The 21,439-nt window shown below is 56.1% G+C and overlaps 1 protein-coding gene across 1 annotated transcript in view; it reads left to right on the plus strand.

The window, feature by feature from the left end:
* Positions 1–6,320: 6,320 nt before the first annotated feature.
* SCD5 (stearoyl-CoA desaturase 5) overlaps positions 6,321–21,439 on the plus strand; it is a 159,219-nt gene continuing 144,100 nt past the window's right edge. The window contains exon 1 of the mRNA XM_062199189.1: positions 6,321–6,564. Within this exon, the coding sequence (XP_062055173.1) occupies positions 6,321–6,564 (244 nt within the window). The remainder of the gene's footprint in view (positions 6,565–21,439) is intronic.

The following is a 21,439-nucleotide window of genomic DNA, read 5'->3' on the forward strand; positions in this document are numbered from 1 at the left end:
TTCTTTGTGCCAGGGGAGTTGCTTTTAATGATTCCACCTGATAGCGCAGAGTTGGGGAGTTTATTACCCAGCTCCCTTCGGAGCCTGGGAACCCTGGCTCTGCTCCATCTCTTCCCCCCACGCTCTGGATCCCTGTAGACCACACAGTTACGCTTCTCGTCACCATCTGGCACCCCCAAAAGTACCCTGGCTTCCTGTAGCTAGGCGCGGCCCATCGCTCAAGGATGAGAATTACATATAAATATAATTAAATAAAAGAATAAAACAGGTGCAGCAGATGATGGCTCAAGTGCTTGGGTCTCTGCCACCCAAATGGGAGACTCAAATTGAGCTCTTGATTCCTGGCTTCAGCCTGGTCCAGCCATGGCTGTCACACGCATCTGGGGATTGAACGAGCACTGAAGACCTCTCTGTGTGTCTCTGTGTCTCTATCTTTCAAATAAAAATATCTAAAAATGAAATTTTTTAAACTTTGTTTGTTTTGAAAGTCAGAGTTACAGAGAGGGAGAGACAGAGAAAGAGATCTTCCACCTGCTGGTTCACTCTCCAGATGGCCACAACATCCAGGTCTGAGCCAGGCTAAAGCTAGGTGTCAGGAGCTTCTTTCAGGTCTCCCACATGGGTGCAGGAGAGACCCAAACACTTGGACCATCTTCCACTGCTTTCCCAGGCGCATTAGCACGGAGCTGGATTGGAAGTGTAGCAACCAGGACATGAACCAGCATCCATATGGGATGCTGGCATCCCAGGCAGTGGCTTAAACTGCTGCACCACAACGCTGGTCCCAGTAAATTAATTTTTTTAAAAGTCTGCTGCTTGGGTGGACAATGTGGCACAGTGGGTTCAGCTGCTCCCTAGGATGCTCACATGCCATATCAGGTGCCTGGGTCAAGTCCTGGCTACTCTGTGCTTCAGGTCCAGCTACCTGCTAATGCACCTGGGAGGCAGTGGAGACTGCTCAGGTATTTGGATTCCTGCCACCCACACAGGAGACCTGGGTGAAGTTCCTAGCTCCTGCCTTCAGCCTGGCCCAACCCCAGATGTTGCAGGCAGTTAGAGTAAACCACCGATAGGAGAATCCTTCCTCTTTCCTCTTTCTCCCTCTCTCCATCATTGTGCTTTTTTTTTTTTTTTTTTTTTTTTGACAGGCAGAGTGGACAGTGAGAGAGAGAGACAGAGAGAAAGGTCTTCCTTTTGCCGTTGGTTCACCCTCCAATGGCCGCCGCGGTTGGCGCGCTGCGGCCGGCGCACCACGCTGATCCGATGGCAGGAGCCAGGGGCTTATCCTGGTCTCCCATGGGGTGCAGGACCCAAGCACTTGGGTCATCCTCCACTGCACTCCCTGGCCACAGCAGAGAGCTGGCCTGGAAGAGGGGCAACCGGGACAGAATCCGGTGCCCCGACCGGGACTAGAACCCGGTGTGCCGGCGCCGCAAGGCGGAGGATTAGCCTAGTGAGCCGCGGCGCCGGCCTATCATTGTGCTTTTCAAATCAATTAACAAATCTTTTTTTAAAAAATAAGAATATGTTGTCTAAAATGATATCCACTAGCCACATTCAGCTACTGAGCACTTGGTATATATTTATTTTTTAAAATATTTTATTTATGGTGCCAGAGCTGTGACATGGTGGGTAAAGCCACCGCCTGCAGCACTGGCATCCCATATGGGCGCTGGTTCAAGATCCAGCTGCTCTACTTCCGATCTGGATCTCTGCTATGGCCTGGGATAGCAGTAGAAGATGGCCCAAGTCCTTGGGTCCCTGCTCCCATGTGGGAGGCCCGGAAGAAGCTCCTGGCTTCTGATTGGTGCAGCTCCGGCCATTGCAGCCATCTGGGGAGTGAACCAGCAGATGTAGTACTCTCTCCACCCCATCCCCTTTCAGCCTCTGCCTTTCTGTAGCTCTGCCTTTCAAGTAAATAAATAACAGAGAGACACAGAGAGAGAAATCTTCAATCTCTTAGCTCACTCCCCAGATGGCTATAACATCCATGGCTGGGCCAGGCCAAAGCAAAGAGACAGGAGCTTCTTCTGTGTCTCCACATGAAGCCACATGCAGGGCCCCAAGGACTTGGGCCATCCTCCACTGCTTTCCTAGGTGCAGTAGTAGGGAGTTGAATCAGAAGTGGAGCAGCTGGGACTGGAAGTAACACCCATATGAGTGGCTTTACCTGATATGGCACAACACTGGCCCCATACCCGGTATATTTTTTAATCTGAATTAAAGTGCACAGTGCTGGCCGGCGCCATGGCTCACTTGGCTAATCCTCTGCCTGCAGCGCCGGCACCCCGGGTTCTAGTCCCCGTTGGGGCGCCGGGTTCTGTCCTGGTTGCTCCTCTTCCAGTCCAGCTCTCTGCTGTGGCCCGGGAGTGCAGTGGAGGATGGCCCAAGTGCTTGGGCCCTGCACCCGCATGGGGGACCAGGAGGAAGCATCTGGCTCCTGACTTCGGATCGGCGCAGTGCGCCGGCCATAGGAGCCATTTGGGGGGTGAACCAACGGAAAAAGGAAGACTTTTCTCTCTGTCTCTCTCTCTCACTGTCTAACTCTGTCTGTCAAAAAAAAAAAAAAAAGTGCACAGTGCTGTAAGTACAAATAGAGAATTCTGAAGATATAATTAGAAAAACATAAAATGTCTCAATTTTATACTGATTGCACATTGAAATATAACATTTTAGCTTTTTGGGCCAAATAAAATACATTATTGAAATTTATTGTTTCTACATTTTATTGTTGCTAATAGAACATTTAAAATTATACATACAGATTGAATCTAGGGCTCACATTATATTTTTATTAGACAATACTGTTTAAAACCCTTACCCAGTAAACTTAACCAAGGAAGCAAAGCACTTGTGCCCTATAAACTATAAAATGTCTCTGAAAGAGAAAAACAGAAAGGAACCACATCTTCATGGATTAAAAGATTTAATATTAAGATATCCATACCACCCAAAGGGATCTACATATTTATTCCAATCCCTATCAAAATCCCAACAGCATTTCTGGCATAACTAGAAAAATATCCAGGACCAGTGTTGTGGCGCAACGAGTTGAGCCATTGTCTGCCGGGTCAGCATCCCAAAAGGGCGCTGGTTCGTCCCAGCTGCTCCACTTCCAAGCCAGGTCCTGGCCTGGGAAAAGCTGTGGAGGATGGCCTAGTCCTCGGGCTCCTGCACCCACCTGGGAGGCATGGATGAAACTCCTGGCTCCTGGCATTGTGGTGCAGCAGGTTAAGCCACCACCTGTGACGCTGGCATCCCACATGAGCACTGGGTCAAGTTCTGGCCACTCGGCTTCCGATCCAGCTCCCTGCTAATGGGCATGAGAAAGCAGCAGCTGCTGGCCCAGGTACTTGGGCCCCTGCCACCTACGTAGGAGACCCAGATGGAGTTCCAGGCTCCAGACTTTGACCTGGTTCAGTCCAGGCCTTTGTGGCATCTGGGAAGTACACTAGCAGATGGAAGAGTCTTTCTCTCTCTCTCTCTCTCTCTCTCTCTCTCTTCTTCTCTCTCTCTCAAATAATTAAATAAATCTTTAGACAAAATTTCTTTTTCTAATGATGGACTAGACCTTCGTGCCTTCCCAAGGTCTTCACCAAGAGGTTCCATGGGCTTAATGACTAGGAGCGGAGTACCTTTAGGGCAGGGACCATGCCTTATTTTATCTCCCGTGGCTCCTGGTCCTGGCACATGGCTGGGGTCTGATGAATCCCAAACAAACAAGCGGTCAGAGTGAGAGTACAGGCAGAGAGGCAGCCAGCGAGAGAAAGGACAGTCTGCCCAGAGCCACAGAGAATGCCTGGACCTGGGGGAGTGGGGCGCAGAAGAGACAGGAAAAGAAACACAGGGTGGACGTCACACCCTCCAGTGCCGGCATGGATCTGGTCCCAGGCAAATTCCCTTTCACGTTATCATTTCAGCTCCACTGAAGTACCCCACCGCACCCCCATAACACCAGCCCAGTGACACTCATTGCACAAGCCACATGCCCTGCCTCACTTTTTTTTTTTAAGATTTTATTTATTTACTTGAAAGTCATAATTACATAGAGAGAAGGAGAGAGAGAGAGAGAGAGAGAGAGAGAGAGAGAAAGGCCTTCCATCCGCTGGTTCACTCCCCAGATGGCCACAATGGCTGGAGCTGCGCCAATCCGCAGCCAGGAGCCAGGAGCTTCTTCTGGGTCTCCCACATAAGTGCAGGGGCCACATGGGTGCAGGGGCCCATCTTCTACTGTTTTCCCAGGCCATAGCAGAGAGCTGGATCAGAAGTGGAGCAGCCGGGACTCGCCCATGTGTCGCCGGTGCTGCAGGTGGTGGCTTTTACCCGCTAAGCCAAAACACCGGCCCCTGCCTCACTTATTTAAGTGAGTCCTTTGTTTGGCTGATTGGACTGCTCAGGACTGCTAACAGGAGGATGCTCCCTCAGGGCTCCTCAGGCACTCCACCCTTTCTAGCTTTTCTCCTCCTCCTGGAATCCTGTAAAGGATTCCTAACAATTCCTAATTTAAAGAAATGTAAAAATAGGGCTGGTGCCGTGGCTCTCTAGGCTAATCCTCTGCCTGTGGCGCCTGCGCATCGGGTTCTAGTCCCGGTTGTGGCGCTGCATTCTGTCCCGGTTGCCCCTCTTCCAGGCCAGCTCTCTGCTGTGGCCCGGGAGTGCAGTGGAGGATGGCCCAAGTGCTTGGGCCCTGCACCCCATGGGAGACCAGGAGGAAGCACCTGGCTCCTGCCATCGGATCAGCGCGGTGCGGTGGCCATTGGAGAGTGAACCAACGGCAAAGGAAGACCTGTCTCTCACTGTCCACTCTGCCTGTCAAAAAAAAAAAAGGAAATCTAAAAATAAATTAACGTAAGGGGCATCGTAGTGAAGTGGGTAAGCTGAGGCTTGGGACCCCCACATCCCACGGAGTCTGCTTCTGATCCAGTTTTCTGCTAAAGCGCCCCCTGGCTCAAGTATTTGGATCCTAGCCATCCCAGTGGGAGCCCCAGATGAAGTTCTAGGCTCCTAGCTTCAGGCGCTGTTGTGGTCATTTGGGGAGTCAACCAGCAGATGGAGGATGAAGATTTCTGTCTCTCTCTCTGACACTGTCTTTCAGAAAAATAGATGAAAGTAAACATTGTTTTCTTTTATAAAATATTCAGATTTTTTTTTTTTTTTTGAGCCGGTCACATAATGGCATCCTTTCAAACTCAGGAAACATTGCTGGCACCTGAACGCTGAAACCAAGAGCAGACCCTCGGTCTGTCTCCCAGAAACGCAAAGCTGTAGCCCGAGAGCGAGCCGGGCCACAGTGAGTGAACACTGGAACCCAGCGACCCCAGACTCGCAGTCCTGGTCCTTTCCCTTCCGCGGCCCACTTGCGCAGCCATGCCTGCTGGGGGCATCTATGCAACCCGGGCCCTGTCCGGACAGCTCGCCACCGCCCGCATCAGGAGGGGAGAAGCAGGCGCACACACACTGTTCACGAGTTGATTTTCTTCGGAGCGCTCTGGGCGATTCTCAATTCTCAGTGGTGCGGACGGCGCAGGAGTTCACCAGAGGGTCCACCACACGCAGAGGCGGGCGGGCAGCGCGGACAGGGCCCCGCGGGCGGCCAACGAGCCCCTCGCCGCCTGTGCATCGCCTTGCAGGCACTGCCTGAGCCCTGGCGCGTGCCGGACCACCCAGAGCGGCGTGGCTGCGTGGCCGCCCCCACCCCTCCACTGCCTCACTAAGCGGCAGGCAGGGGGACTTTGATGCCCATCGTGGGTAGAGCGTTACTTGAACTGGGACTCTGTATTTAAGATTCTCCAATACGGGTGGCTGTGGCTCTTGGAGGGGGAGAGGGGAAGGGCAGCGAAGAGCGTAGGCCCCCCGCCCTTCTCCGAAGGGCTGCGCACCGCCTTCCGTCTGCCCCCGGGCGGGGGCCTCCAACCCGGGCACCGCTGCACCCGCGCGGCAGCAGAGGCCGGGGTGGGGGTGGGGGGCGTCTTTCTCTTTAAGGCCCCCACGGGCAGGCCTGATTGGCTGTAGCTATGCAGGTCTGTCTCCACCGCCGGCGCCGCGCGTGCCCACCCTCCCTGCCCTCCGCCCCTCGCGCGCGCCTCCTCTCCCCGCCGCGAGTCCTGCCCCGCAGCGCGCCGGGGAGGGGCCAGCAACAGATGCCGGCCGTCCCCTCGGGCACCCCCGGGCCACTCTGAGCGGCCCACCGCGGGAGGAGGAGCCGCGGAGCCGCGCTGGGAAGGCCGGCGCGGGCGGTGCGGAGCAGCCCGGCTGAAAGGCACGAGTCCCGGCGCCCTCCGAGAGCCCCGCGCAGGCTGAGCGCTCCCGTCGCCCCAGCCATGCCAGGTCCGGCTGCCGACGCGGGGCAGGCCCCCTTCTGCGACGCCGACGAGGAGCTCCGGGCCGAGCCGGGAGTCGCGGGGGGCGGCGGCGGCGGCGGCCCAGAGAAGCCGGGCGCGCGCGGGCAGCGGCGGAAGCAAGACATCGTCTGGAGGAACGTGGTGCTGATGGGCCTGCTGCACCTGGGGGCCGTGTACGCGCTGCTGCTCATCCCCAAAGCCAAGCCGCTCACTCTGCTATGGGGTAAGTCCCGCGGCGCCCTCGGCGTCGGCCGTGTCGCTCCCCGCGCGCGCGCACGCACGCACGCGTCCCGGGCCCCTGGGCATCCAGTTCCCCGCCCGCTGGGACGATCGGGGTATCTCCGGCCAGGTGTCTTGAACTCCTGCCCTCTTGTCTTCCGCAGTCGGCCAGAGGAAGTGCAGTGGCCGGCTCCCGGTGGGGGACGCTAGGAGCCCGGAGCCCTGCGGCGCCCCCGCCATGCGCCCCGGCGCGCGCGGGGAACTGCTAGGCACCGGCGGGATCGGGCGCCCGGGGAGGGAGGACAGCGCTGCGGTGGTGTCTCCCGTGCGGGTCCCCGGGGCCCTCCCCTCTGCTGCCCTCCCGTTTCTCAGCCCCGCCGCGGGCCAGGGGTCCTTGGGACTTAGTTAAGGACCTTTAGAAAGGGAAGGGGTAGGGGCTGCTAGCACACGGCTGAGTCTTGGTTCTCATGCTCAGAATGGGGGAAGACACCAGTTTCCTTCTTGTCTTTCCAAGGTCCCTCGCCCTGCCCGCTCCGTGGTCTTCTTTGCCGACTGTGGCTCTCTGGCCGGGAAGTTTCTCCGCGCAAACCGAGCCCAGGGGCCCGGGCGCTGCGCCCCCGCCACGAAGTCCCACTGTGGCCTTAGAGAGTCTGAGGGTCAGTTCAGCTGCTGTGGCTCTCCCGCCACCCTCCTTCCTTGCACCCTCACTCTTGCTGGAAGGGAAGGGCCCCCAGGGTTCCAGGACCTCCCCAGTCAGGGCTTTGTGGCCCACTGGTGGGTTCGGGCCCGTGTGACTGAAGCAGCCAGGACAAAGGGCACAGGCATTGACCCGCGGCTCTGACAATTGATCCCACAATCGCCTCCCCGCCCCCCAGCCACCCACCCTGCAGAGATGTCTGAGAAACGGGGGCGGGGAGACACAGAACGTGCCTCTGTTTCCAGAGCGGAAGGGGAAGGGAGAAAGACCTGTTTCTACCGAGCGGGCCTGCTGGGCAGGGTGCCAGCTGCAGATGCCTGGGGAGATAACAGGGCTACTTGGGTTCCAGCCACTCTCTTGAAACCTTTAGTCGCTGCTCTGGGAAGCAAGTCCTTCCAGAAAGTGGGTGCCTCCTGGGGGTGTGGCTCAGGGAGGGCATTGGAATTGTCATCCCCAGAGCTCCTGCCGCATCCTCTCTTCCTGGTCCCTTTCTCTCTCTCTCTCTCTTACACACACACACACACACACAGCATCTTTGATGTGCCGCGGTCTAGCTCCTGGCCTGTCTTCCTTCCTGCCGGCTCCAAGTGGCAGGGCCCTCGGGACGTGCGGCCAGTGCCTACTGGGGGCACTGCCACCCCCAGCCAAGCCCTCTTTGCCCAGAGCCTGTCTCCAGCTCCTCCCACCCCCAGCCGCCAGAGGCACTTCAGAGCCTGCATGCAGCCTCTGGGGGATTGGGCTTAGCTTTAATAGCTCAGGGAGAAGTGAGCACTTAAAATATTATCTTACACGCCTGGCACTCCGCTGAGCCCTGCTGCGCCCCCCCCCCCCAGGCTGGTCAGAGTCCTCTCTGCCCTTTCTCCCGTTCCTTTTTGTCGTCCCTGGTGGAGACAGAATCTTCGCTCTGAGAGTCCTCGGCCAGGGATGTCCTGTCGGCCCCAGTCTCCCCTGGCTTCCACTGCCAAGTCATCAGATTTGGATGGGTGGCGTTGCCAGACCCCAGCCTGGGACCTCCCTGGGCAGACCTCCCTTTGCACTTCCCCGGGGCTGTTTTGAAAGGCTGATTGGCCCCCTCTCCCCTCTTTCCCTCTCTGCAAAGGAAAAACAGAACACAGTGGTAGATATTGTCGTTCCGACCTGCTGAGTTAGGGCCGCTGCTTTGAACCCTTCTCTCTGATGGGTATCTTCTGAAGGAGGAAGTGAGGGGCAGCCAGAGCCCAGCTGAGACTGCCGGCTCGGGGTTGCTCACAGCGACGGCCCCGATGCCGCCACCCCCCAGTGCCACCTCCACCACCGGCTCTGTCTGGCCTTGGAGCCCATTTGGCACCTGCTTGGGCTGCTCATCCACTCAGGAGCTGAGTTGTGGGAGAAGTAGGCTGAGCCCATCCAGGGAGGTTGCCCTGGAAACGAGGCCTCCTCTGCAGGGGTCCCGGTTTAGGTGTGCAGCCTGAGATCCGGCAAGGCTTCAGTCCCCCGCCGGCCACCGCCCAGCGCCTCAGCCTGCCTGTGACTCCCCGTGGGGCCGGGCAGCTTGTCTTCCTTCTCCGCCTCCCGGTTGTCTGAGTGGCAGCTGTGGGGCCGGATAGCCCATGGTGCCCCCGGGGCCGCAGGCGCTGGAGCTTCTGAGTGTCAAGGTCGGGAAGCAACACCAGCTGGAGGAAGCCTTGAGCTTGCTAGAGGGCCTGCTCCGAAGGTTTCTGGCCCAGCAGGCAGTCCACGGATCCCAGGAGGAGTAGAGTAGGGAGTGACCACCCAAAGTGAAAGCCCCAGGGCCGCTTCACAGGGCGAACTTGGCCTTGACGCTCTCCAGGCTGCTGAGATCCACTCAGTGTGCCCCAGGGGGACAGCAGGTTTCCCCCCACCACAAGACAGCTTCCGTGATGGCGCCCGGTAGGCCAGGGGCTAGTTTGCCCAGCTCCCTTTGGGGTGTCAGCTGTCCCTCTCTCCCGCCCCAGGGCAGTTGAGACCACAGTCCAGGCAGGCCCAGGGTTCTCCGGTGCCTTTTCCGGAGCTGGGAAGTGGCAGAGACCAGCAGATGGGGGGGGGGGGGCATCCGTGTGTGAGGGGGGGATTGGCAAGGACTGGCTCTCCAGCTTTATTGGGAGTCTCACCCAAAGATGAGCAGCGGGCAGCCTGCATCCATAGCCGGAGGCAGTCTTTGTGTCCCTGTCTTTGTGTCCCTGTTGGGGTGCGCATCTCTTGCATGCAGCCCTTAGGTTGTTGAGCCTCCCGCTTGCATGGCTGTGGCTTCCATCTTGCGTCTTGCGTCTCGGTTCTCCAGGGCTGGGTGGGCCAAGCTCACCAGAAAGGTGCATCTGAATGGGAATCCCTGCTCCCATCCCCCATACCACCCCCCCCACCCCCCCACCCCCGGCCAGGCCTTGGCCAAGTGGACATCACAGAGTTTCCTCACTGTTTAAGTGGGTATCTCACACTACTTACACAATCTGCAGAATTAGCACATGTAAACCCCTCAGCACAGGGAGCGTCTCTTGCTTGGTAGTGAGTCATTCTTAGCTGTCATTATTACTGCTAGCCCGCATACTGGCTCTTTTTCTTCAGTAGAATGCTCAATTAAACTAGGCGTGCACGACTCTTCCTTGCAAACCTGGTTGCAGCTCATTCTTGCTGCTGCTCTGGGGTTTTTAATGGGCAGCCGCAGACAGCCCTCCCCAAGGCCGGCTTGCAGTGAAACCAGAGAGAGAATTCAAAGGTGCTTTTGCTGGCTTAACAGCCCCAGCAAGTACAGGTGTAGGTTGAAGTCAACATTACTAACTCAGGGTTGTTGTTTTTTTTTTTTTTGACAGGCAGAGTGGACAGTGAGAGAGAGAGATAGAGAGAGAAAGGTCTTCCTTTGCCATTGGTTCACCCTCCAATGGCCGATGCAGCCGGCGCATCGCGCTGATCCGAAGCCAGGAGCCAGGTGCTTCTCCTGGTCTCCCATGCGGGTGCAGGGCCCAAGCACTTGGGCCATCCTCCACTGTACTCCCGGGCCATAGCAGAGAGCTGGCCTGGAAGAGGGGCAACCGGGACAGAATCCGGCACCCCGACTGGGACTAGAACCCGGTGTGCCTGCGCCTCAAGGTGGAGAATTAGCCTGTTGAGCCACGGCACCTGCCAACTCAGGTTTTTTTCTAAAGCTGGTCAAGGTCACTGCAGACTGCACTGTGACCATGACATGGGAAGTTGAGCTGCAGAGTAGAAGCCAGAGCTGGGATCCTGGCCTTGCCAATTAGCTCACCCCCTGACCCATCCCTTTGCAAAGCGTGAGCCTTGCTCTCCTCGGCTGTAAAATCCGGACAGTGATACAGGGCCGATGTCGTTTTCAGAACCGAGGCGCGGGGTAAAGTGCTTGCCACTTGGCCAGTGCTCTCTGCCGTGAGCATTAGCTCCCAAGTTGGGTGTGTGTAGGGGGAGGGGAGGCCGAACACTGCGCTGGCTTTGCCTTCTGGGACTTGGAGAACTTGTGGCTCAAGGCAGGGCATTTAAATCCAAATATTTGATGGTGACTTGCTGTAATGTCTTTGTTCTTGCCTGGTTTAGTTCTGTGTATCGCATACAATTATAGCCACTGCTTGGAAAAGCCAGTGATAGACCTACAAAAGGGCCATGTGGCCAGGGTAGTATTTTGAAGGGTCTGTCAAAGAGAGTGCCTTTGGGGGCCACCTCTTCCCTGTAGTCTTCCTGTCTTTCTGTCCCCTGTTTCTTCGGGAGTGCCACAACGTGGGGGGGGGGGGGTGGGGGGGCGGGGCGGGTAATGTGAATGGGCTTCGAAGTCAGAGTCCAGCCCCCAGGGAAGGCCTTGGGTGAACCACTTGCCCGCCTCTGCCAGGGTCTCCAGCTGCACACTGCAGGAGGCGGGTGTGTGTGTGTGTGTGTGTGTGTGACTGTAAACACCAGCGTCAGGTCACAGCTGGAACCACGCGCACCAGTGCAGTAAGAGTGTGGCCCGGAAGCCACAGGAGCAAATGTTCACCCAGGCACTTCCTTCTCGCAGGCCCTTTGTGCTTCACCTTGCTGACTCCCTGTGCGGCTGTGAGCGTTGGAAGGGTGAGGCTTGTGCCAGCACCCCCACCCCCACCCCGCATCCCCCATCAGGAAGCCCCAGTGATGGAAAAAGGTCATTGTTTCTGATTGTAGGCCTTGCGGCAACTATTGGCGGCCACAACCGGCAACTATTGGCGGCCACAACCGCAGGTGCCAGTGGGCCTCCCTCATTGTCTGTTATGTGAGTGCTGGGCTAGGAGAGAGAGAGAGGAAGAGGGAGGGGGGAGGGAAGGGGAGAGAGAGAGAGGGGGGAGGAGGAGAGGGAAGGGAGGGGAGGGAGAGGGGAGGAGGAGAGGGAGAGACAGAGACAGAAACAGAGAGAAAGAGATCCTCACAGCCATGCTTGGAGTCCCGTACCCCTTCATCCACTAGTTCCTTCCTTCTTTTCATTCCAATGACTGTCAGAAATGGTTGCCCAGCAGAAGCACTCTGAAGCCTGGACCCCACCTGGATCTACAGAACTGGAACCGCCAGGAGTGTTGCCCTGGCTGTCTTAACAAGCTATTCAGGTGTGTCTGACCTGCCGTTGGGCTGAGAACCATGACTTAGTTTCCTTCTCCAACCATGTTTATTACCCACTCCCCCACCCCCACCTGCCAGGCACTGGCACCATCCCTGACTGCGTGGTGCTTCCTGGCGTGTTGGAGAGGCAGACAGGTGCCTAGGGATGACCGCCAAGACGGCTCCTGTGCCAGGGCTGAGCCGATGTCCCCAGGTGAGCAGCGGCTCAAGGACTGGGGCTCCGCCTGGCAGAGCAGCTGGAGGTGGCCGCTCCAGGGCCCAGGGAGATTAGAAGGACTGAGGTGGGTTTGTGGACGGCTGCCCTGGTTCGGGCCTCCTCTCCCCAGGGACTGGCGGTTTTGGGTTTCTAGGCTGAGGATGCAGGGGGTGGGCACGGAGTTACTCCAGGGCCTGGAGCAAAGGGGGGCGGGGCATAGAAGTCCAGCGGGGCTGTCTTTGATTTCAGACTCAGTCTTTGGGGTCTAAGTTTTACTAAAGCAAAACAGTAATGGAAACAGCCCCTGAGGCTCCGTGAGGGTTCCCCCGTGTCGTGGTCCCGCAGCTGGTCCTCGCGGGCCCACCTCCCCGGGCTAGCCGTGCTGGTGCCTGGTGCACCTGCAGGTTCTGGGCACAGGCTCACCGGGACAGGTTCAAGGGCTCTGCGGGGCCTTCGAGATGCAGGTTTCTCTCTCCGCAGACGCTGCAGAGCTTAAGAACGAACCGTGAAGGCGGTGCCCCAGCCGCAGCCGCCAGAGCCTCGCTGCTCGCCGCGCCGGGGCCCTGCACGCGCACCAGCTGCACCGCATCGTTCCGGAGCTCCTTAGGAATGGTGGATCTCACAGCCCACCGGGGTCTCTTGAGTCCGCTCTGCACTTTCACGCCTCTGAGTGACTCATCTGCACCCCGAAGTCGCTGGGGCGCCCCCTGGGCCTCAGGTCCAGCCACCAGCTGGGATGTTGCGGTTTTTCCTTTCCATGGCCTCCTCCCCTGATTCTCCTTCTACCCTTCTGACTCCTTGTAGCTTATTTTAGAACATTCTCTTGCCAACAAAAGGCTGCTGCTAAAATCTTTCAGCAGGCAGCAGTGATGTTTAATTCATGGGCTAGAAAATTAATTTTATTTCTGTGAATAGAGCCGCACTGCATGACCTTTGGGAGTTTGGGCCTGTCTGCTTAACAGATGAACTGGGACCCACCGAGGAGGCAGGTGAGGGCTGCCTGCTGCCAAACCGGGAAACAAAGTTTTTTTTTTTTTTTTTTAATTATTTATTTATTTGAAAGGCAGAGTAACAGAGAGAGAGGAGGGTAGGGGAGAAGAGAAACGGAGACAGATTGATTGATCATTGGAGCGCTCCATCCTCTATCCAGTGGTTCACTCCACAAGTGGATGCAACAGCTAGGGTTGGTCTAGGCCAAAGCCAGGAGCCAGGAACTCATCCAGGTCTCCTATGTGGGTGGCAGGAGCCCAGGTCCTTGGGCGTTCATCCACTGCCTTTGGCACCTTAGCAGGGGGCAGGATGGGAAGTGGAGCAGCTGGGACTCAAAACCGGCCTTCTGATATGGGATGCCAGCGTCTCAGGTGGTAGCTTAACCTGCTGTGCCACAGCACGGGCCTCCCGTGACGCACAGTTGTCAGGGTGCTGTTGGCTTCAGGGATGGCAAAAACTCCACTCCAAACAGCTTACATAATGAGGAATACTTCTGATTTCACTGATAAGCACCCCTGAGGCCGGGCCACTTCTGGGTCGGCCCAACGAGGTCATCAGAGAGCAGGTGTCTTTTCTTCCCTGGTGGATTTGTCCCAGTTAGGCTTCCTCGTGGATCCAAGGTGGCTGACAAAGCTGCAGGCAACACAAGGAGTTCCAGCGGGCGTCGTCAAGAGGGAGAGAGAGGCTGCTGGCTGCTTTCCGAAGCCTGGGTTCATCGCAGGATAAATCTCTCCCAGACCCCTCAGGGCCGATGATGTCACACTTCCAGGACCCGGTGCACGCCCCCTGTTAAAGCATGCTAGGGGACAGCCCGCAGTTGTTTCAGCCTCCTGAGGTTTGGCTGTAACAGAACACCATCAGCTGGGGCGGGGGAGGGGGGATTATCACTGCATTTCTCACAGGCCTACAGGGTGCTGCCTGAGGGGGGCCCACAGGGCCAGGCCCGACTCCTGGTGCCCTCTCACGGAGTCCTCACCTGGTTAGAGGGGCCCCTGCACCCCTGCACCCATCATCGGTGAGGGCTCCACCCATGGAGGGGTTGCTCCTGCCCTTGGGGGAGGGTTCCTGGAATTGGATGATGAAGGCAACGGGTGGGAAGCCACCGCGTTCTTCACCCAGGTTCTCCATGGCGCCGCTGTGGCTGGTGGCCTTGGTGTTCTGTGGATGGCACGGCGGGGAAGCCACAGCCAGCTTCCTATAGTCCTGAATCAGAGCTTACTTCCGGGAAGGGCATGTATTTCCTCACTGGCCCTCTCCCAGCAGGTGCGCTTCATTTTATACTAACAAAGCGGCTTACTTAGGAGGAGGGTGCTAGCCGCGTGGCCAGGGAAACCACGCATGGGCTTGTGGCTGGAGACCATGGACCGCTGTACGTGAAGGCGCAGGTGTCAGGACGGTGGGCCGAGCGGGACGGCCTCGTCGCCATTGCATAGTCTTTGGGTCAGATTGCACAGAGTGCACCTGCTCAGGGTAAGTGCCTGCTGGGTGTTGCCCAGGCAGCACGGGGTGGCGGCTGTGCCTTCCCCTGGAGGGGTTGCTTGGCTGTCTCGGAATCCAAGAAAACAAGTCAAGTAGCAAGTGAACTTGGAAATGACCAGAGCCAGGAGTGGAGCGCAGAGCTCGGGTTTCAGTTCATTTCCTTCCTGTGTCACTCTTGGATGAATATCATCAACTCTTCGCAGTGTGAACTGTGTTGGGTTTAGCTCGGTTTGCCTGAGGAGACAATGACTTATAACACGTGACCTAAATGGGCCCAGCCATCTCCAACTGCTGTCTTCAGAATACACCTATCTGTCAAGCCATTCGTTACTTCTAGCTGAGCCAGGCGTTGTGTAAGAATACAGCGAGCCTGTGTCTCTGCCCCCACTTTTGTAACTGTGAGGGGAGCAGCTGTGATTGTCCTCCGGTGCTCTCGGGCAGGGCCAGGTAATGGAAAATGCTCTTCATTTCAAGGTTCCGTGCGTGAGATGAGAAATGAGTTTCGAGAACTCTGTTGTCTCCTGGAGTGCTTCGTGCATCCACTCCTGTAATAATAAGCACGTTGTCAGTGGCGTTTGCAGATGGTTTCGAAGGAGCTCGCTCTATTCTCGGCCTGTGACTCACCGAATGTCCGCAGAACATTTGTTTTGCCCAGGAGTCTCTCTAAGCAAAAGGAGATCCGCGTTAGGAAGTGCAAATGGCGCCCGCGGATCTCCCACCCTCCCTCCTCCACCCCCAGGTCTGCACTTGCAACGCGGGCCAGTCGGCAGCATGTCTGAGCTCTGTGCACGTGGTTCCGGGTCTTGAGGCTGGAGGGGGGCAAGAATACTTTTCTCTCTCCCCTTTGTAGTTGGCTCCTCCGTGGGACAGACTCCTGCAGCCAAATGCAGGTTAACAGGAGAGAGTCGAGCGCATGGATGCAGGAGAGACACCGGGAGCGGCTTGGGGTTCCAGCTGATAACAGCCTCTGTAGCAAGGAGCAGGGCCTTGGAGCCTCTGGGGCGGCAACTTGTGGGAAAGCCATGGAGAAGGCCAGGGAGTGAGGTGTGTTGGGTGATTACACACACACACACACACACATACACAGTCTCCACTGGGTCTTCATCATCCACCTTGGACTTCCCTGCAGAGAGGGAAGGAGGACATCTCCTGCATCCACAGATGTAGGTCCTGCTTTGGGGCAGGTAAGGGGAGGGTGGAGAGCTGTCCCTTCCAAAGGATCCTCCCAGGCGGGGCGGCCTCTCAGGAGCTGGTGCGTGGGCGGTCTCCTACAGCTCCACCTGGAGCTCTGGGGGCACCCCTGAGTGCAGCCTGGGCGCGAGCTCCCGTGAGGCTGGGGACAAGCACGACTGATAGCACTGATGCTCCCTCGTGCGCAGAGTGCAGTACAGTCAGCGTGTGCCGTGGTCGCTCTGCTGGCTGCTGAGGGACTGAGACAGCAAACAGCAGCTGCCTTCCCTGGAGCTCCTGGAGTCCGGGAGTTAAAGGGCCAGGGCCTGGCCCAGCGGCAGGGCCCGCATGTACATCAGTTCTCGTTGCTTCTGATTGGTTGGGGCGCCGTGGGTGTCGTATGTTTAATATCACCTCTACATAGTCATGCTCTTGTTGCATAACCCAAAACATCTTCAGCTTCTATCCCTTTCACGGTTCTGATTCAGTGAGAACTTAAGGAGTCTGTCTATCATCCTGGCTTAAATGTATGTCCCCAAACCATGTAAAGAAAGGTGTTAGAGCCCAGTCTAAATTCTGGGCTTTAGGTCACTTGCTTGTCCCAATAGAAACTCCTTTCATGGTAGAGCACATGTGTATCTAAAAAGTGCTTTTTTTTTTTTTTTTTAAAGATTTGAAAGGCAGTTAGAGAAAAAGGGAGACAGCGAGAAAGAGCGAGCGAGCGAGCTTCCATCTGCTGGTTTACTCCCCAAGTGGCCACAATGGTCAGGGCTGAGCCAGGCCAAAGCCAGGAGCCTGGTACGCCATCCAGGTCTCCACATGGGTGCAGGGGCCCAAGTACTTCGGTCATCTGTTCTCTAATATTGGAGTTCGAGTCTAGCTGCTACACCTCTGATCCAGCTCCCTGCTGATGCACTTGGGAAGGAAATGGAAAATGACCCAAGTACTTGGGCCCCTGCCTCCCATGTGGGAGACCAGCATGGAGTTCCTGGCTCCTGGCTTTGGCCTGGCCCAGCCCTGGCCCATTGTGACTATTTGAGGAGTAAACCAGCAGATGAAAGATCTCTCTCACTCTTGCTCTCGTTCTCGCTCTCACTCTCGCTCTTGTTTTCTCTCTCACTCTTTCAAATAAATAAATACTTTTTAAAAAGTATTCTTTCCTAAGGACCTCCCTACAGAATTTCTCCAATTTATATCTTGTCCCTTTGCATTATCCTTTTATTTGTATGTCTGCGCCTCTGTGTGTGCGTTATTTTTCTGAACCATTTGAGAATCAGCCGGTGACGTCACACTCTTTGATCTCTATACACTTCACTGTGCGTTTCCTAAGATACAACCACAGTGCGGTCATGAGAATCAGGAAATGGAGCCTGGATGCCCGCTGATCCATGGTGGACAGTCAGCTGTCCTCAGGTGCCCTGGTAACCTCACTGCAGCTGCTGGTTTTTTGAAGCACATTTGAGATGGCTGCAGCTGCAGGACCCTGAGTACTGGGTGCTGACGGAGGTGGTTCTGCCTACATGGGCTCTGTGGGAGACCTCAGGGGCGACTTTCCCTGGGGAACTGACCCAGTTCTGGGGAGAACACCGTGGAGAGGGGCAGAAGTGGAGGAGGAGGGCCCAGGCCACGGTGCCCAGGACTCCTCTGTGTGGTTGCGGACTGCCCACAGTCATCCTAGCACTTGCTCAACATGTGCCTCTGGGGGCTTGCTCAGCCCTGCAGAATTAGAGTCGCGGAGGCTGGGCCCAGGAATCTGCATTTCAGCCAGGGCTGCAGCGGTTCAGGCTGGAGCACCCCTGCCAGGCGCAGGGGTGATGCTGTACCTTCTGTGTAACCCCCCCCCCCCCCCCCCCCCGTTCAGAACTGCTGAGCCCCTGCAGTCCCAGGTTGCTTCGGGTGGAAAGCAGGCACCGTTGAGGAGTGCGAATGGTGACGGAGGTGGGGGAGCCCCCTTCCGTAGTGGTCTGCAGGATCAGTACACGGTTTCTTCCAGCACTCGCTGGGGCCTGAGGGGAGGGGCATGTCAGTGGAGTCGGGGGAGTGTCAGGACATTTTGTGGGATGGGTAGGGTAACTGTCTTCTCTGGGGGTGGCCTGGGGAGAGGAGCTTGGACCATTCCTTTGATGTCTGGGAAAAACCATTAGGAAGAATGACCTAAATGAAAGATCTCTGTGAGTGAGATCCCAGCAGAAGGAACGGGCCATCAAAGAAGGAGGTATCTTTCTCTGAAGGGAGGAGAGAACTTCCACTTTGACTATGACCTGGTCTAAATAAGATTGGAGTTGGTGAACTTAAGAGGCTTCCATAGCCTTGGCAGCTCATGACAAGAGCTTCGGGTGATTACTGGCATCATAAATAAGAGTGTCAATTGTTAAATCAACAACGGGAGTCACTGTGCACCTGCTCTCCATTTAGGACCTCTGTCCTTAATGTGTTGTACAATGTGAATTAACAGTAAAACTACTACTCAAACAGTGCTATATACTTCATGTGTCTATGTGGGTGCAATCTGTTGAAATCTTTGCTTAGTTATACTAAGTTGATCTTCTGTATATAAACATAGTTGAAAATGAATGATGATGAAGAATGGGATGGGAGAGGGAGTGGGAGATGGGATGGTTGTAGGTGGGAGGGAGGTTGTGGGGGGAAAGCCGCTATAATTCAAAAGTTGTACTTTGGAAATTTATATTTATTAAATAAACGTTGAAAAAAATTTATAAAATAAAAAAAAAACATTAGGAAGGAAGAGGTGAAGAAAGGACCCTGGAGGGGCTGGTGCCGTGGCACAGTGCGTTAAGCTGCTGCCTGCAGTGTGGCACCCCAATTGGGTGCCAGTTCAGGTCCCGGCTGCTCCACTTCTGATCCAGCTCCCTGCTAATGCACCTGGGCAAGGAGTAAAGATGGCCCAAGTGCTTGGGTCCCTGCCACCCACATGGGAGACCTAGAAGAAGCTCCTGGCTTCAGCCTGGCCCAGACTTGGCTGTTGCAGCCATTTGGGGAGTAATGCAGCAGGTGGAAGATCTCTCTCTTTCTCTCTCTATCTCCTCTAGGTTTTGCTCTGCCTTTCAAATAAATAAATATTAAAAAGAAGAAGGAAAAAAAGACAAGGCCCAGGAGAAAGCCTCAAGTGAATAGCTCTAGGCAGAAACGTGAACCTGCCACTGGGGAGCGCGACCAGAAACGTTGTCTGCTGGGCCCGGGCTGAGGACTGACTCGGGTGTGGCAGCTGCTGCGCTGAGGGGCGTGCCTGGGCCTGGGGTAGTGGGTGCGGGGATCCCACCGCGTGCCTGGGCCAGGGGTAGTGGGTGCGGGGATCCCACCGCGTGCCTGGGCCTGGGGTAGTGGGTGTGGGGATCCCACCGCGTGCCTGGGCCTGGGGTAGTGGGTGCGGGAATCCCACCGCGTGCCTGGCTCTGCATCCTCGCAGGTCTGGCTTTCTGAATGTGGGGCTCCATGGCGCCTTTCTGCAGGGGTCGACGGCTTTGAATGACCCTCATCTGGAGATCAGCTGTGCCCTTGCCTCTGGGGGCGGGCCAGAGGTATAGTGCCGCTCTGCTAGGGACCTGGTGGCTCTCAGGGGCCTCTTGGGTCCAGGCTTCTCTGCCACCTGAGATACAAAGGCCCTTTCTGTTTCTGGCCGGTCAGGAGATGGTAATGGGTGGGAAGACAGTGGCGCGCAGAGGTTTACTGTGCAGCCAGGGTGACCCCCAAACTGCATCCTGTGCAGGGCGGCCGCAGGACTTGGGTGGTTTTACTGGCCCGAGGGTAATGCGACCTGTGTCCTCTCCCTTGGCACCGTGACTGCCTTACTGCCTTAGTCTGCTTTCTTATTTTAAAGATCTGTTTGATAGGCTGAGTGACACAGAGAGAGAGACAGACAGACAGATCTTTCACCCACTGGTTCACTCCCAAATGATCACAACCACCTGGTGCCAGGAGCTAGGACTCCAACCCATCATCCCGTGTGAGGGCAGGATAGAGTCCCAGCCGCTCGGCTTCTAATCCAGCTCCCTGCCAATGCACCTGGGAAAGCAGCAGAAGATGGCCCAGGTGCCTGGGTCCCTGCCACTCACGTGGGAGACCCGGAAGAAGCTCCTGGCTTCAGCCTGGCCCAGCCCTGGCTGTTGAGGCCATTTAGGGAGTGAACTAGCTGATGGAGAATTTCTGTCTCTCCCTCTCTCTGTTACTCTGCCTTTTGAATAAATAAAAATACATCCTTAAAAACAGTAAAATAAAATGTTAATTAATCTCCAGGGTCTCCTGACCAGGCATGCCTAGTGCATATTAATTGGGTTTATGAAAAAGAGACAGTAGTTTAGGGCACAGAAAAGGTTCTCCAGGCACTGGTGCGATGACCCTGAATGTGCAGATGGGCATTTTTTTCTCTGTGCTCAGATTCAGGGGCAGTGAGGGAGCCCTTTTGGGATGTGTTTTTCTGCACCTGCTTGGAGTCAGACAGGCGGGGATTTGAATGTCTCATTAAATTCTGCCCGCCACATGTCAGTGCACAGGGCCTCATGCGCACCAGGCTCTGAGGACACACAGATGAGTAAACTGTCATCCCTGTCCACAAGCAGCTTGTGACTCAAGCCAATGGCAAGCTAGTGTGGCCAAGGCCCATACAGAAGGCCAAGGCCTGGGGTATGGGGCTGGCTAGAGGAGGAGCATGGCCAAGGTCACCTGCGTGGAGGGAGTGGCACCGAGTGGCCCTTGAGAAGGTGGGTGGGTGTTCTCCAGGCAGAAGCTTCCAAGAAAGCACATTTTGAGCAGACCAAAGAGCTGTTGTAGGCATGGGGCATGGTGCTGCAGGCATGGGGCGTGGCACTGCAGGCACGGGGCGTGGCACTCCACCGGGCCAGGGGAAAGACAGCCGCAGGCGTCCACGTGCATCCTGACGCCAGGCGTGGCCCTGAGCGCTTCCTGCATTGCAGCTCTTGCAGTGCACACGACAGTGACCCTGTGGAGTAGGCATCGGATCAGAGCATTGTAGCTCGGCTCTGAACTACACAACAAGGCTTTGAAAAGTTAATTCATAATTAACTTAGAGGGAAATTTGACCCGCTGAATTCATTTGATGGCAAATTCTGACCTAAACAATTTTTTCCCATTTAGTCTGAATGTTATTCATATGAACATATTTTATAATTTTAAAATTTTCATTTTATTTGAGAGGCAGAGACATGGGCTACAGAGAGAGAGAGAGAGAGAGAGAGAGACAGATATCATCCATCTGCTGGTTCACTCCCCAGATTCCTGCAATAGCCAGGGCTGGTCAGACAGAAGCCAGGAGTCCAGAGCTCCAGCCAGGTCTCCCATGTGAGTAGCAGGGACAGAAGTACTGGAGCCATCGTCTGATGCCTCCGAGGATGCATGGATTGGAAGTGGAAGAGCCAGGACTCGAACCAGGCACTCTGATATGGAATGCAGGTGTCTGAAGTGGCTCCTTAGGTGCTGAGCCCAAAGCCCTCTGGATGCAAATATGCTTGATGAGACTCACTGTGGGCGTGCCTCTCGTGCACAGGCACTGGGTTACCTTTTTACAACCTGGCAAATTCTGAACTTGGAAGCACATATGACCCCCAGGTTTGGATAAGGGGCTATGGGCTTGTCCTGGTGTCATCTGTGTCGTGCATGTGTGGCAGGGAGGACGCTTTGCACAAAGTCGCTGGTCTGGTAGTGGGCAGTGAGTCTACAGCTGAGCCCTGCCAGTAGTGTTAGGCCACACGGCCTGGAAATCTGACTTGTCAGAGTGCACTGGGCACCAGACGCGCGGGCAGC

This window comes from Lepus europaeus, chromosome 8 (genome assembly GCF_033115175.1).
Source record: "Lepus europaeus isolate LE1 chromosome 8, mLepTim1.pri, whole genome shotgun sequence".
Lineage (NCBI taxonomy): Eukaryota > Metazoa > Chordata > Mammalia > Lagomorpha > Leporidae > Lepus > Lepus europaeus.